Below are 16,079 nucleotides of genomic sequence, written 5' to 3'. Positions count from 1 at the left end.
TACAACTACACCCTCCAACATACTGTACTACACACTACACCCTCCAACATACTGTACTACATACAACTACACCCTCCAACATACTGTACTACACACTACACCCTCCAACATACTGTACTACAAATACACCCTGTCCCGAAGTTATTTTTTGTCATATGCTAAAATATACAAATGTAATTTCCCTGCCAACACAACATACAAATTCCAATTAGTCATAGGAAGCCAATATTGACATCATCACATAACTGACACCCAAACTGTCACCTACTGTACAGAGATGCCTCATAAACTGCGCGCTGTAAATAAATAAATTGTATTTGTATCTAAAAGTGCTTCCAATAGAATCTGGCAGCAAAACCTGCAAATATATATTTCATATGAAGCTGACTCTATACTGTTAAACTATATATATAGTATACGGAGCGCTGAGGGACCCTGATGTGCTGACTGCCAGTTACTACTCTAACACAGCTACACCAATCTACGGAAGGGGATCTAGCTGCTTCCGCACCACGGCAACACACAGACGCTTCATGATGACGTTATTCTTCGGCTGTACGGAAGCCGTGCTGCTGCTGCGCCTTGTACGGAGAAGATAAGATTGGAGTGGACCCATGCCGCCGAAAGGAAAAGGTGGTAAAGGAGCAAAAGGCAAGCAGCTGAGTATCCCCTACATGTCTGCTGCAGGCCGTGTAGTATCATTTATTTTGGTGCATTGTTATTTTTGCACAGCATGAATGGTCGGATACAAAGTGTTCAGTAAGAGAAGCAGGTTAGGGCATGCAATCAGTCAGCAAGGATCTTTCATCAGATCATGTAAACAGCCTGATTGGCCAATAGCATCCTAGCATCTATGACTACACTATTTATGCCATTGCCGACCCCTGTTATATACACTACCATTTTATGATCTTTGCTGTAGGAGTGGGCGTCAGAAATTAATGGTTAGCAAAAATCAATGTTCACAACTTGAAGGAAATGTTATTTTTTTTGCCATTCGATGCAGGGATTGCCATGGTTACTAACCATTACTAACCATTTCATGCTTCTTTGTGATGGCTCATCAAGAGTAAACTACACAAAAGTCTGGTTTAGACTATGCATGCCCACTAAATAACCTTTGATTGCTATTGTGAAGCATATGTAAATGGTGGCATTCCACCTCTATTCACTATCACAGGCTGACCTCATATGCCTGGTAGAGTAACATGTTATGTGCACAGAGCTTGCATTTGTGTATTATACTTAGGGGTCTATTCCTGGAGAAGAGAAGAGCCCTGTTTAGTTGAAATTAGGGCTCTTCTCTGCTTTGTGCAATTCATGGAGCAAGGTAACGTTGGAGAAGTGTATTACTTCTCCAGCGGTGTACCTGCTCCATGCCTGGATCGCATCGCCATACTTTTGTATTGTGAGTGCAATTCATAAAGTATTCCATTCCTCTCCTGCGGTACAGGTTCGCCATCTGAGGATGGCGTAATCTGTACCATAAGCCGAACAGAACAGGGAAGTTGCATACTTCCCTGCTGTCTGCCTGGCACCCGGCTCCTTTTCCCAGCGTCCACTGCAGCAGGTCTAACCTGACCTGCTGCTCTCGGACGCCGGCGCATGTGCAGTAAGAATACAGACATATCGGGCTCTTGATTTGTCTGTATTCTCCCTGCACCCAGGTATCTATCGCGGAGGGGCAGGACAGGTAAGTCTACATGAATGGTATTGATACCTAATTAAAACCTCTATGCAATCCTACCTATACCTTCTAAAATCCTGCCTATACCTTCTAAAATTGTTGCAATTTAGCGTAATGAGTCGCACAGTAAATAAATGCCTTCAGACTTTGAATGTAGTTCCAAAGCACAAAAAGTTATTATTCAGTATAAAAACAGATGGTTACACGCTGTGATCTAAAGACAATTAGCGCAAATAAATCATACAGACCCAAGGTACAGTTGTTATATACGCACGCGCTCTGGGGCCAGATACCGGCATCAGCATTAGAAACCTCCGTCAACAGCACAGCAAGAAGACTCAAGACTGGGATCAGAGGGCGCACATATATACTCTTTCAGGGATAGACAATACAATAGGCAAGTTTGGCATGATTCCATTGGTTCTTCTTAAAGGTGTTTCTGTTACAGGATAGTTTATAGGACAATTTCAAATAGACACAAACAGCCTCCAACCGCCCTTTGTGTCCTTTTTCCCGCTGCATGCTAATCTAAGCTGCTAACATTACAGAGTACATTTTAATGTTTTAACTCTCTATAGTCCATAGTTTGCAGACGCTTGTTCCGATCTTCTCACCGATGATACCGGAAATCTGTGGAGACACAGTGGATCAGTACAACACTAGACACGGTCTGCTTACCATGTACTAAACCTTAGATATCAAATAACCTTTATTACACAACATTAATAATCACTGAATAAACCTTGAATATTACACTTTAATACTAGGGAACCTTTCATGTAAGTGTGCAGTGTGTAAGTATTGGGGAATTGGAAAAAGACGCTAGTTAGCATTGTGCGACTATGTTTTTTGTGGAGTACACCATGGTACGTGTCTTGCAGGGATAATTAGTTTATATGTTTTAGCGACTGTCTATTTATGTGGTGAGGACTTTTAACTTCTTTCTATTGCGTGGGAATCGCACAACGCTATATAATAGCATCGCTGTATGTACCTATAGTGGCGAGTTTCACTAAAATGGCACTGGGCGGCCAGTCGCAAAATGGCGTCTCATTGCCATTGGCAAAATGGCATTGCGCAGATCTGATTTTAAACCGATCCTGCTCAGCCAATTATCCGGCTTCGACAATGACTACTAAACTTCACTATATATCGCATCTATATGATGCGATATATAATGATGTTTATCGTCTTTATGAATAGACCCCTTAATCTCTTGCATCTATCTTAGATCAGTGGTTCTCATCCTCAACCCTCAAGTATCCTCAACATGTATTTCTGTCTGTGGAAACAGGTAAGATCATTACTGACCCAACAAAATAAATTAACTCACCTGTGCATGATTAAAGAAACCCACAAAACATGACCTGTTGGTGGTACTTGAGGACTGCAGTTGAGAAGCCCTGTCTTAAGGTTACACATTAGGAGACACCCGATGGTGCCAATGAATGACATATCGGGTTCACCGGCACCATTAAATTTGGCGGCGGCAACAATCTCGATATCGAGCAGCGGGGGTGCGCATAGTGGGTACACACTAGATGATGTGTCCTATATATTGGCCCGATCTGCGGGTTTGGGCAAAATATCGTCTAGTGTGTACCCGGCATTAGGTTATAAGGGCAATAAGAGAAGTCTCATCCTGTCTTTTTTTCCAGTGTATACACCTATATAATCATCATGAATGTTTAGCTTGCGTTTCTGATTTTACACCACTCCTATGATTTGATAAATAAGTCACAATAATGCTCAGTGTGGATAATTTATATAATTCAAGCTCTCATGATCTCTGTGTTACAAAAAAAATAAAATAACACTTAATTCGAACTCCATCTTCTATTCTAGCTATTAATATCCAAGTTAAAATTATTTTATACATATTTTTTTTTTGCTGTTTGAAAAATGTGCTTAAATTATGTAAAAAAAAAATTCAAATCAGGCCTATTGGCTATTGTATTATTAACCTGGTCAATGCCTTCAAACTCCTCAAGGATCTCCAGCAGAATACAAGCCGATCTTGCCAGTTTGAATACGTGGGTGTATATTTTTTCATGGGATCAGGTGATAGGCAAAACTTTGTTGGACTAAACGAAGTGAGCTGCCACTATCTAATGCTGGCCCATGATTTAACCCTTGATTAACTTCAAATTGGTAATTTAAAATAGTTACAATGCACATTATGTTGCCTCTTCTAAGGGGAGAATTAAATTAGCCCCCAATAATTTTTCAGGTGCAGAAATGGCACTTTATCGCAATTTTTTTTTTTTCTCGGGCAATTCAACTAGAGCCTGTTTTTTGTGCCCGAAAAATGATCTGTTTTTGGGAGCAAACGCATCGGCCCATGAACCTATCATGGATTATATGTGTTTTCAGTGCCATGATTGTGAAAACGGGCTGCTTAACGCAGATTTTTCTTCCAGAGCCTGCTGAGGTCCTAAAAAAAATCCCAGTAAATAGCTGCAGTTCAACTGACTTTAGGGCTAATTGGATAGCCCCGGGGGATCAATTAGCGCATGGTAAATTACCACAGCTAATTGAATTTCCCCCTGAAATCTCATTGGGCCGGGATATATACAAGTAGTTTTGTTGTAAGGGATCCTCCTTAGATTTCCATTGTGAAAGTAAATCTATATTAACAGTTCCTGGTATTGTAACTTCGCCTTACATGATGAAGGGAAAGTGCTAAATTAAAGTGTTTGTAGTATTTGCAATAACTCTGACTTAATAAAGGAAATTATTTATCACCTTTACATTAATAAGGATTATGTGTACAGGTTTGTCTTGTTTCATGAAATGTTTTATTTTTCACCAAACATTCTGCCTTTTGAGAGCATTGAATGACTACAATACTGGGCTGTATTTAAATAATTTGTATCAAGGCTGTATTTAAATAATTAACTAATGTCCCATTTGTTGGTCTATTTATTTTGACTTCTTTTGCTTAGGGGGAGCTGCTGGGGGTGACGTTGCTGAAAAAAAAGCTCAAACACCAAAAGGTGCTAATGCTGTAAAGGTAAAGCTGTCCTATTGGCCACTGTTCTGTAATAATGCCAGCTAATGTGACATCACCACATCCTTTCTGCTGCATCTGTGTCATTAGAATGTGGTAAACAAATGTGAGATTAAAGAACAGGGAATAATGGTTTCTGCTGTGTAAGAAGTGAAAATGCATTTGGAACTTAGGAGCCTATGTACTAATAATCGCGGAACTGTCGCAATTATTAAGGATCCATATAGCTGTGGATACTTTCATTTGTACTAAAAGATATCGGCTGCAGTAACTGCTATACTTGCGAGTTATATCCATTTTATTCTCCTGCTCACTGTGTCCGTTACGCCACTAGCCAGGGGCTGCGGGAGAAAGATCGGAAGCTCTATCTCCTGCGTGTAAGCCTCCATAGGCTTAAAAGTGGTTTGAAGATGGTATAAACTAACAGGGTCATACTCTTAAAAATTTGGGGTTTGGTACATAGGGCTGAGATCATAGTCCCCATTTATAATAATTTCTGTGAAATCTCCTGCATTGTGCTATTAGAAACTGTAGTTTCTACATAATTTTATGAAAAAATAGCTTGATAAATAGGCCCCTAAGTTTCCATTAATGTCTAAGCGTAAAAATAGATGATATGTAGGTATGAAGCAGTTATAGACAGCAGGCAGCCCTAGGGCCACTTGCAGCTCCCTGACTTTTCATCTGTGGACCCCAGCTCTTTCCTTCTTTATGCCTGTTCTTTCGTCACCTTATGCCCCATTATCATTTGGGACTTTTTATTTATGAAGCCAGAAGACAGGAGAGCATTTTACTTGGGTCAAGTTGATGAATTGGTTTCTCATATTTTGCTTGTCAGGTGAGACACATCCTTTGTGAGAAACATGGGAAGGTTATGGAAGCCATGGAAAAAATAAAATCCGGAATGCGATTTAGTGAAGTAGCCACTCAGTACAGCGAGGACAAGGCCCGACAAGGGGTATGTTTACTGGCTTCTGAGTATTGCAAACTATTTCTATAGACTTATTAGTATTATGAAGATCATTTTATAGAATTGTATATTTTTACATTTCCTTAGTAATATGTAAGAGTGACACTGCTTCACACAAGCAGATGTTTTAGTGTAATACATTTGCAAATTAAAAGGTTTGTCTCTGGAGCATTAGAACTATAGTTATAGTTTTCATATGCAGATCAGAGATGAGAATTCAGTCCAGCTAAAGTAAGAGCCATGTTAAACAACTGCTTCAACGTGATGCCTCCTATATCTGGTCTATTAATATGCAGCTGTTTTTCCAAGGCTCCTTTGCTACTCTTCACAGTTTTCAAATTGAGCATTGTGATTGGCCCTTCCACTTATGCCGTGTACACACTAGACGATATGTCGTCCGATCCGGCTCTCATGGGGATGGGAGGAGGTTAGAAAAATGTGGAGCGGGTAATTCTGCTTTAAATTGTTTGATTTTGTCATTTTTGACATGTACTTTATCCTACAAAGATCTCTTTTAGACGCTGCACTGTAAAGCACTGGCTTAAGAAAGACCAATTAAGTACATTACAAAAAATAACCACCCATTCGTTATACTGTAGGAAGCATTTACCTATTTGGCTGTTAGATAGTAAAATATGAAATATAGATAAACAGTGTTGAGCAATTTCATGTCTCCTGACTATTTCTCAAATTAATTAGTAAATCATAGATAATAAACTTACTAAATTATATGTATAAAGAGCTGAGAGAGGTGCCAGCTGGGGTTTCAAACACACAAAACCCCCAGGATGACATCAGCTAACCCATCCGATTAGAAGTCTAGAAACAAAAGGTCATAAGAAGACTCCTGCATAGCTTTAAACATATGAGCTTACAGGAAGACTTTGAAATACATTTGACATGAGATTTAGATTTGGGAGGGTTGTGTCCAAATTCACGTCTAATTGCAGTGTAAAACTAAAGCTGTCCAGCATGTGTGGGCTACATCCAGCAGCAGTCAGTATATACCCTGCATGCAAGAAGAAATAAATCTAATTGCTCCCCATACATGTTTGTCCAGGTATTCGAGTTACTCTGAGTCAGACCTGCTATCTTCAGGACCTGTAATAACAAAAACAATATGAATATACTGAAATCAGTAAAAAAAAATATTTGTACGGACTATTAACTATTATATTATTTTTCTAGAATATTAATTGATCTAAGGCACAAAAGAATGGGTTAAATTATGTGGGACGAGTATATTGAGTGTTGTATTAGTGGGAAATGTGTTTTTAATCTTATAGTTTGGAGTTACATGTTTTTTTTTTTTTTAACATTTTCTTTTTAAAATAACAAATCACGCTACAAGCATTTTTATGCACCCCAAATTCATCTAAAACCTTTAATATTGTAAAATAAAAACCTTTGCTTTGTACCATTTTCCACTGTTACTAAAAATGCAAAAATAATCCATTTGACACCTTGTAAGAGCACCAAATACTTATATTATGGCCACTAATAGCCTGCTATACTCTTATCCAATGTTATTTGCTACTTTTTTGGGGTACAGGATGTTTTCCCCACTTTTTCGGCTAGCACCAGACAGAATTACCACGTGACCCCCGGGATAAGCATTTTATAATAGAAATAGAATAGTGCGACTAGCAGGAGTGTGCATGTAGAAATTGCTGCTCATTAAGTTTAGAAGCTCATGTATGTAATAAATGTATTCACATGTTTTACGCTTCTCTGCCAGGGAGATTTGGGCTGGATGACAAGAGGCTCTATGGTTGGACCTTTCCAAGAAGCTGCTTTTGCCCTACCTGTAAGCACTATGGACAAACCGGTTTACACTGACCCCCCTGTTAAGACCAAATTTGGATATCACATCATCATGGTGGAAGGAAGGAAATAAAAAAATAAAATAATAAAGAGCTTCCGTTTCTTTTTTAAATTCCTAAATCAATTGGTAATGGATTTTATTATTGTTCCAGATTACATCTGATCACCAGTGTCTACTTTCAGCAAAGTGCACTTTATAAGTACTGATTTTCTTACAGAAGTGAAATATTTTAAGTAGTTGTGTTTTTTTTGGGGGGGGGGGAATTTGTGATAGACAGCTCACAAAAAACTCCTTGTGCTTAAATAATTGTCACATGTATAACATTCCTGAATTAATGTATACACAAACTTTGCATTCCGAAGCTTGGCAAATCCGCTAGTGCTGCATCCTCCATAGATACCTGTTGGAGCTGAAATTGCAGACGAAAATGGAGGGACTGCGACAGATATCACAGATATATGCTGCCGTCCGTCCGTAGTACATCTTGCGGCACAAATGCAGCCAGCTAATTATTTTCTTGGAGCTACAAATAGCTCACACTCGTGTATAGGAGACTGCTGGCTGGGGAACTTGTCTGCTTTTTCCTGGAGCACTGATTCGGGTAAGGGAGGTGACAAGGAGTGAAGTAATTTTGGAGGGAACCTCCCTTCAGATAAGCAGGTACTTGGGAGGCGATTATCTCGTGACCACTACCCACTGTCCATAAGGGACCATGTTAAATATGTCCAGCACATGTACTTGGCTTGATTGTTTAAGGAGTCTTAGCCCCTGTGGTACTGTGTGTAAGAAAAGGATAAAAAGAGGCCTGTGAGTACTTCATCAGTATGCTGAGATTTACCCTCAGCACCTCCAGTGGGGTAAATTGACTTTTTCAAGACTTTGAGCAATAAACATCTTGCCTTAAAACAACACATCTGCTTGTATAAGGTGACCACTAGAATAGCACAGAATACTATTCCGTTCTTCGGCTGTTCTGGCTTCAGCACAGTGTCCCCAAGCTAAACCCTTTGCCAGCTACCCTGCAGAGATTGCATTAGGAAGTGTTACAGCAGCGTGCCCACACATACCCAGAAGTAAGAGGTTCCAAATGGCGATAGTAGGAGCTTTGTGCTGGCAGCGAAGTACATGCCCACTGTGCATTGGGCGGTGTCAGTAACAGTTGGTTACTGACAGTAATATTCCAAGATCCAGTGAGATCGACAATAATCTGTGATCGCCAGGCGAGACGAGGTCACCTGGGCACATTTCTCATGTGAAACAAGAAGGCTTTTAAGTAAATAAATTATATATTTTACTGAAAATGCAATAAATCACAGTGAGCAGCATAATACAAATTAACACTTTGGATAAACAAATAGTTGCTTGCTCAATGCTTCAAATAGACTCAGAGTTTTTGCAAGGATATAAATGAATGTAAATATAACATCACATTCAGTCTTGCAACGGTGTTTATGGGGAGATGTTTCAAGTCTTGGAGAGACAAAGTACCAACCAATCGGCTCCTGTCATTTTTCAAACAGTCTGTAAAATGACAGAAGCTGATTGGTTGGTACTTTATCTCTCTCCAAGGTTTTATAAATCTCCCCCATAGATTGTTTGGATCAGCACATTGCATGCGGCTTCAAAGAGAAGGCTAGTGAAGCATTGGGTGAAAAGTGATACATTTTCAAATAGGGGGCAATCCCAGATAGGAACAATGTCCCATAAATCACTTGCTTTAACTCAATCCTGCTAAGTGATCCCTAATTGGGACAGACTACCCGCTGATTGCGACTGTTTGCTGGTATGTGGCTTTGTAGAAATCGGAGGATTTGTAGTGTTGTGCACTGCAATGGGTGGCCTCCGGAATCGTGGCAATGTAATTATGTTCCACTTACTGTATACTGATTAATGCAAGTGACAGTGGCTGCTTGCAGAACCTCCTAAAAGATATAGGTGGTGATGTGTTTCATCTCTTAGCAGCAGAGACTTAAGCTGGCCATACACCAGAACAATATCTGGCAGTGTATGGAACCAAATGATAGTCAGACGTTTGCTCCCACATGCTGAAAAACGGCCAAAAAGGGTTGGTCCAACTAGTTGGGAAAATCAAACCTGTTTGAAATTTCCCAACTATTCGTTCAAGTGTAGGGGGAACTTTCCAGGCAACTGAACAATAAGTAGGCGGACACTGCCTGGCAGTGTTTGCCTACTTCTTCATTGTCATCCTGTCCATATTCCTGTCAGTGGCACATGGTAGAGGCAAAGCAGGAGTGTCGGTGCTGCTGCAGGTCAGTAAGTGTCTGCCTCACATGTTTCAGCCGCCTCTCCCCGGAGGTGTGCTGCTGCACGGCCCCTCCTGTCAGTGTAGCACCTGGCCCCAGACAATACACCTGGCTCTCTGAAGCAGTGCCCCGCTGTCGTGCCTCCAGGTAGAACCCATCAGCCGCGGCTCAGCTAAATAAACCTGGGCAGTGTCACATTTGGGTAATCACTGTACTGTGCACTTTCGCCCCCCCCCCCCCTCCCCCAGAGTAGCTGGCACTGTGCACCTTCGCTTCCCCCCCTGTGCAGCCGGCACTGTATGTATATGCATATTGATGTGTGTATGTGTATATTAAGGGTCCATGGAGCTCCACAGGGAGACAATGGGGTGTAGGTGGTACTTGGAGGACCGGACATCAACAGCAAAGCTTTTTCTAACCCGGGATGCTCTGGTCCTTCCCCCTATACCCCGCCCATAGCCTGGAGACAAGTTAGTTTTGTTGGTGTCCGGCAGGAGCTGGATCACCGTTAGAACAGTGGGGCTGCTTTTAAGCAGCCCGAGCTTTATTTTTATGATTTTCTTTTACTTTACTGTAACAGAGCAAGCAGTGCTAGACAGTCCTCTTTATGTCTGTGCTGCTGCTCCATCACCCCTCCGCGGCGCTGCGACTCAAGCCACAGGCTAGGTACTCTCTGCTGGGAACTGGGGGGACCTGGCTAGCGTGGCTCCTCGGTCCCCAGACTGCAGCCGGGACGCAAGGGTACAGGTAAGGTGGGTTCCCACTTGTGGGTTTGGCAGTCTCACCTCCGGTATCTGGAGACAGATCAGAGGCGCTGATGTGGAAGCCGGTCCGTCCGGGACTCCACCAGGGGACATGCGTTACTGGCGCATAGAGGCCAGGGAACCGGTGGTTACTGTCAGCACAGGGGAGATCAGCTCTCTCCCTGCGGCCCCTTCCCCAGCCATTCCACTGCGGTCTGAGCTACTCCCCCTTGCCCCCCTCAGAGACCTCTACTAAAAGCCAGCCACAGGTCTCTGGGAACGCTGGGTCCAGTCTCCATATATACCTCACCTATGTGTCAGGTTATATAGCGCTATTTCCTACCAGTCACTGCGGACTGTGTAGTTGATTTTAGTGCCCATTGCAGTTACATTTATGCTCATAGCAGTGAGATGTATTTTCTGCATTGTATGTGACTTATGCTAGCTCTGTTATCTGGCTCTCTACTGTCAGCTTATACCTTTCCCTTTTTCTTTCACAATAACTCTGGAATACTGGTGTATAGGAGGCTCACTGTACGTCACATCTACTTGTATTTGTGAAGGCTGTCACATACTGTATACCTGTGTTGCATGCTGCACTGTGCCATATTATTCATAAATCTGTGTTGCTCAGTGCACTGAGCCATATTGTGTGCTATACTATCCTTGCAGCACCAGTATGTCTAGCAAAGGCAAGAGTAACAAACAGGCTACTGCTTCTGCCCTGGTTTCCTGCAAGTTCTGTTTGGTAAGTTTATCCCCAGAGGATTCACTTCAAGGTGGTCTATGTGCATCTTGTTATACTGCACCTGGCCTATCAGCCCCTGCAGCCCCCCTGGGCATCCTTTTAACAGGTATTGGCAAAGATTGCGGACCGCCTAGAGGTTCCTGTGGTTGCTCCACTTACGGAATTGCCACATCAGGTACTCTGCAATGCACATACCTCCTTTTGCCTCCTCCATGGGTAGACATACTTTCTACCTCAGTGCAGAGTCTGGCGGCTACATCTACAACCTCAGGCTTACATCGCTCTGTGGGTCCCTCATGGGCAGCCTGCCATGGCGCGACTGTCAAGCAACTATGCAGGGCGGCCACATGGTCTTCTGTCCACACCTTTCTTAGGTTATATGCCTTTGATACATTTGCCTCTTAGGATGCTTCCTTTAGACTGCCTCAGCACAGTTTTGAAAAATGTATACTAGGTAAATTATCACTACTGCTATATTAAGAGCAATTTCTATAAAGGAAGTTAGGAATGCATTGTGAATCTGTGATGGTCCCCTCCCTTCTCACAAATTGTTTATCTTAATTCAGGCATCCACTATACAATTTTATGTCAGATATCTGTCCAATATGGCTGGTTGGAATAAAAACCTGGTAATGTATGGGAGCAAATGACAGTCGATTATATGGTTTTAAACACTGAAAAAAAGGACAAAAAAAATTGTTCAAATTGGTTAAATTTGTGTGTTTTAGCCAATTTGTCTGAACAACCATTTTTGTCTGTTTTTCAGTGTGTGTGAGCAAATGGACGATTGTTATTTGCTCCCATACATTACCAGGTTTTTATTCCAACCAGCCATATTGGACAGATATCTGACAGAAAATTGTATAGTGGATGCCCAGTTTTAGACTTTATTGCATCCCAATTTAGTGTGTGTTGAGCTCTGGGGGTGGGGTCCCAATCAGTGAGCACACAGAGACATGTTTGTAACTTTAGTTATTATTAGTGCTCACTAATGCTGGCCATACACGGTAAGATTTTCTGTCCAACCATCCAACTAGTTGGTTGGTTGGAATGAAAATCTGGTAACGTATGGGAGTAAATGATGATCAGCAATTTGCTCCTAAATTCCATAAAATAGATTAAAATGGTCGTTCAGACAAGTTTGCTCTAAACAATTTGTTCAAATAACAGTTTTTGTCTATTTTCCTGCGTGTGGGAACAAATTGCTGATTGTCATTTGCGTTCATACATTATCAGAATTTCATTCCAACCAATCAACTAGTTGGATGGTTGGACAGAAAATCTTACCGTGTATGGCCAGCATTAGGCTGCATAGACGTAGGCTGTGTTAGATGAAAAGTGTAATAACAATTTGATAACTAAGTCGGAGTTACGCCGGAGTTAAACTGAGGGAAAACAAACTCAAAACTAGAAAACTTTCTGACCAACAACAAGCAACATATTTATGTGACTTACCAAAATCACCATCTTCTGCATATCCAGGAAACTCCTTACTGCACTCACTGCTTGGACATTGCAAGTACTTCCCTATCTGCTGCTGCTCTTCTTGATTGATCTTTCTTGATCATAACACTTTGGACTGGATCGGCTCGGTACATTGTAATTTTTGCCTTCCTTCTACATAAATTCTTGTTTGTATTGCCTTTTCCAATTGCGTCAAAACTATCCACTTTAATCATTTGTTTAATAACTAATTCCTGCACCCACTACTCACACACCTCTCTTTATATATCACTTTTTGAGCTGCGCTCATACATTAGCATCACCTCAAGGACTGCCAAGAGAATTTCTGGGCCTGGGTACTGCAACATCCTGTGGGACCACAGCATGTTGGGGATGGCTGCACCCATTTGTGGGTGTATCTAGCATGTGAGATGCACCCACTCACAGGAGCATGGCATAGCACCCAGCAGCTGGGATTAAAGTATTCACTACTGTATAAGGATGGCAGGACAGTCCCATAATAGCTGCATTTTTTATCAGGATTTATTTAGATGCTAAAATGGAACACACAATAGTTAAAGTGCTACAACTTTATGTGTTATTTACATGAGATGTATAAAATAAACAAAATCTATTTTCTGTAAATAGAGATAGATGAATGAGGGACTTAATTTGACATAACATCAGGTCTTCTTAAACACACACATTCCGCAGCACATATCCTAACCCACTGCTCCATGCTCCTTCCTCATTATCTATCCCATCTGTGTTGCCCCTGTCTGTCTGCCCTTCCCCTTTAGAATGTAAGCTGTTACGAGCAGGGCCCTCCTCCCTCATGTGCTTCTCCCTCTACTTATAGTATTATTTACTCCTAACTCCCCACAACGGCACCTAACACATGGTTGCTCATGTCCTGCTGCTTGTGTTTTGCAGCTATGTTTATAAACCATGTCCTTATCCTACATTGTTTTGTATTACTATTAACTGTTCTTCTTGTGTTCTCATTTATGTGCTGTGTAAGGTGCTGCGGAACCTTTGTGGCGCCATATAAATAAAGAATAATAATACTAATAATAGCCACCGGATTCTTCTCTCAGTTCAGGAGCATCCCCGCCCTTGAACAACTGCTTTGGGACATCCCCATTGTCTCCCTGTGGAGCCCTATGGACCCTGAAGAAGAAAAGGAGAGTTATGGTAAAACTTACCTTTATTAACTCTCTTTCTTCGAAGTCCATAGAGTCCACAGGGCACCCGCCCTGACGCACCTGGCTTCTATGGGTTTCTTCTCTTGGTCACTTGTGTCCTTTTCTGTGTGAGGTCTGAGCAGATGATACAGCTGCACAGATTAGAAAATAGGGGAGTGGATGGGGGAAGAGACAGCGGTGTGGATGGGGACATATAGGCGTGGAGTGGGTGGGGGAGATTAAGCAGCACTGATGGGAAGGAGCCAAAGTGATGCAGATGGGGGGAAAACAGTGATGCGGATGGTGGTGACAAAGTGATGCAGATGCGTGGAAAACAATGATGCGGATGCAGGGGAGACAGAGGGCCTGATTCAGACACGCTCGCTAGCAAGCGGCCGCTCGTTGCAGAAGATGTTCGCTAATGTGCGCATGCGTATAGTTCACAGTGCGCGTGTGCAAACTAGTACGAGCGATCGGAATGTGGTCGCTCGCCCTGCCTTGACAGCCCAGTGGAATGAGTGACAGGAGAGGCCGTTTGTGGGTGGTAACAGGGGCAGGGCGTACTAACGGGGGAGTGTAGTTGCAGACGCAGGCGTGCCAGAGTGTTTCAACACCATTTCAGAGGTGTGCATAATTAACAGGCAGCGTCATAATACACGTCACCTGGTTGTTTTTTACACTGAACTGCTCACAGTGCTTGCGGTAGGGTATACTCAACTGTAAGCGCTGCGGTCTGATCCGATGGTTCCCGATGTTCCGATGGTTGTATATGCTTCCTGGAGATGATGTACGTTAGTGGGCAGCTAAAGACAGGCAGGTGGGCATCTAAAAACTCAAAGTGATCGCTCGCCAAGACATAGTGCGCGTGCTTATGCCTTGCCGTGCAAGCGGCTGCCTTGACATCACTTAGCTGAATTTCCATATGCTGGGAGCGAGCGGCTGCATCTAGCAAGCGTGTCTGAATCAGACCCAGAGTGGCACAGTTTGGGAGAACAGAGCAGGAGGTGTTTTGGGGGTGCAGAGGGAGAGACGGCTGCGGGGGCACGCTGCAGGTGTGTGGGGCAGTGGCAACAACTGGGCCTTGCACAGAAGCATCAGCGGGCGACAGAGAGACTCACTGGTGCTGGGCATGCACCTAAAAAAATCTAATTAATAAGACACAGATGCATGGACATATCAGTGAGATCCATCCATGCATCTGTTTAAAAATGAATGTGTAATATATATAGAAAAAAATTACGTGCTCCTACACCACAACCAGCATCGGGTTTTGGAGCCCCAATGCTGGTTGTGCTAAATACAGGGGACAAACAACGTAGGGGTCCCCTGTATTAAGCACAACCACACCAGGCTAATCAGAGCCAGTCCTGGTTGCCAAAATACAGGGGACAAACGACATAGGGGTCACCTCGAAAAAAACTGAATTCTTCCATAGAGGAATCCCGAGTGGGGGCATGGTGTTTAAGGGGCTACACCTCACAATCTATTGGAGGTACCAAGCTGAAATTTGGTGGGCTTGGGGGAAGGAAGTGGCCGTTAGCTGTGGCCGTGACCTGTGGGAGGGGGGGAGTTAGCGGGTGTTAGCTATGGTCGGGATCTGGGGACAGTAGCGGGCATTAGCGGCGGTAGTGGTGGTGCGGGCTGCAGGACCTGGAGGAGGTAGCAGCAGACAGATGCAGTGCAGGCTCGGATCTGAAAGATCCGTGATGCCTGCATCTGTGTATAAATAAACAAACACAGAAGCAGAGACAGGATCAGTGAGACCCGTCTGTGCCTCTGTGTTTAAAAAAAGAAGAGAAAACCTGTGTAGAAAACAAATGGCGTTGCCCCCTCCCAAAATAAACAACCAGCGCTGGGCTTTGGAGACCCAGTACTGGTTGTGCTAATTACAGGGGACAAACGACGTAGGGGTCCCCAGTATGAAGCACAACCAGTACCAGGCTTTTTAGAACCAGTCCTGGTTGCCAAAATACGGGGGACAAATTATGTAGGGGTCCCCCGTATTCAGCACAACCAGAACTGGGCTCTGAGTCGGTCCTGGTTCTGGAAATACAGGGGAAAAAATATGTAGGGTCCCCCTGTATTTACCAGAACCAGCACTGAACTTATTCTAGCGGGGTGCTAATGCCACAGCCAGGAGAGCCCATTCACTGGTCCCCCCGGCCAAAGAATCACCTCTGACCACTAGTCAGCCCAAGCCGGGTA

At 43.0% G+C, this 16,079-nt stretch overlaps 1 protein-coding gene across 1 annotated transcript; it reads left to right on the top strand.

The window, feature by feature from the left end:
- Window positions 1-484: 484 nt before the first annotated feature.
- Window positions 485-7,581, top strand: PIN4 (peptidylprolyl cis/trans isomerase, NIMA-interacting 4). Its single transcript, XM_088444264.1, has 4 exons — window positions 485-651; window positions 4,633-4,700; window positions 5,536-5,655; window positions 7,406-7,581. Exons 1-4 carry the CDS (start codon window positions 615-617, stop codon window positions 7,562-7,564), a joined length of 384 nt encoding a protein of 127 aa, XP_088300390.1. The 5' UTR covers window positions 485-614; the 3' UTR covers window positions 7,565-7,581.
- Window positions 7,582-16,079: the final 8,498 nt, after the last annotated feature.

Source organism: Taudactylus pleione, unplaced genomic scaffold, assembly GCF_031769625.1.
Source record: "Taudactylus pleione unplaced genomic scaffold, aTauple2 ptg000352l, whole genome shotgun sequence".
Taxonomy (NCBI): Eukaryota; Metazoa; Chordata; class Amphibia; order Anura; family Myobatrachidae; genus Taudactylus; species Taudactylus pleione.
This window is presented reverse-complemented; position numbering and strand designations above follow the sequence as displayed.

Excerpts from the sequence above, each read along its gene's own strand:
- PIN4 (XM_088444264.1), top strand. The coding sequence starts at position 615 with ATGCCGCCGAAAGGAAAAGGTGGTAAAGGAGCAAAAG. Across the intron at positions 4,701-5,535 it reads AAGGTGCTAATGCTGTAAAG|GTGAGACACATCCTTTGTGA; the intron begins GTAAAGCTGTCC and ends TTTGCTTGTCAG. Across the intron at positions 5,656-7,405 it reads AGGACAAGGCCCGACAAGGG|GGAGATTTGGGCTGGATGAC; the intron begins GTATGTTTACTG and ends CTTCTCTGCCAG.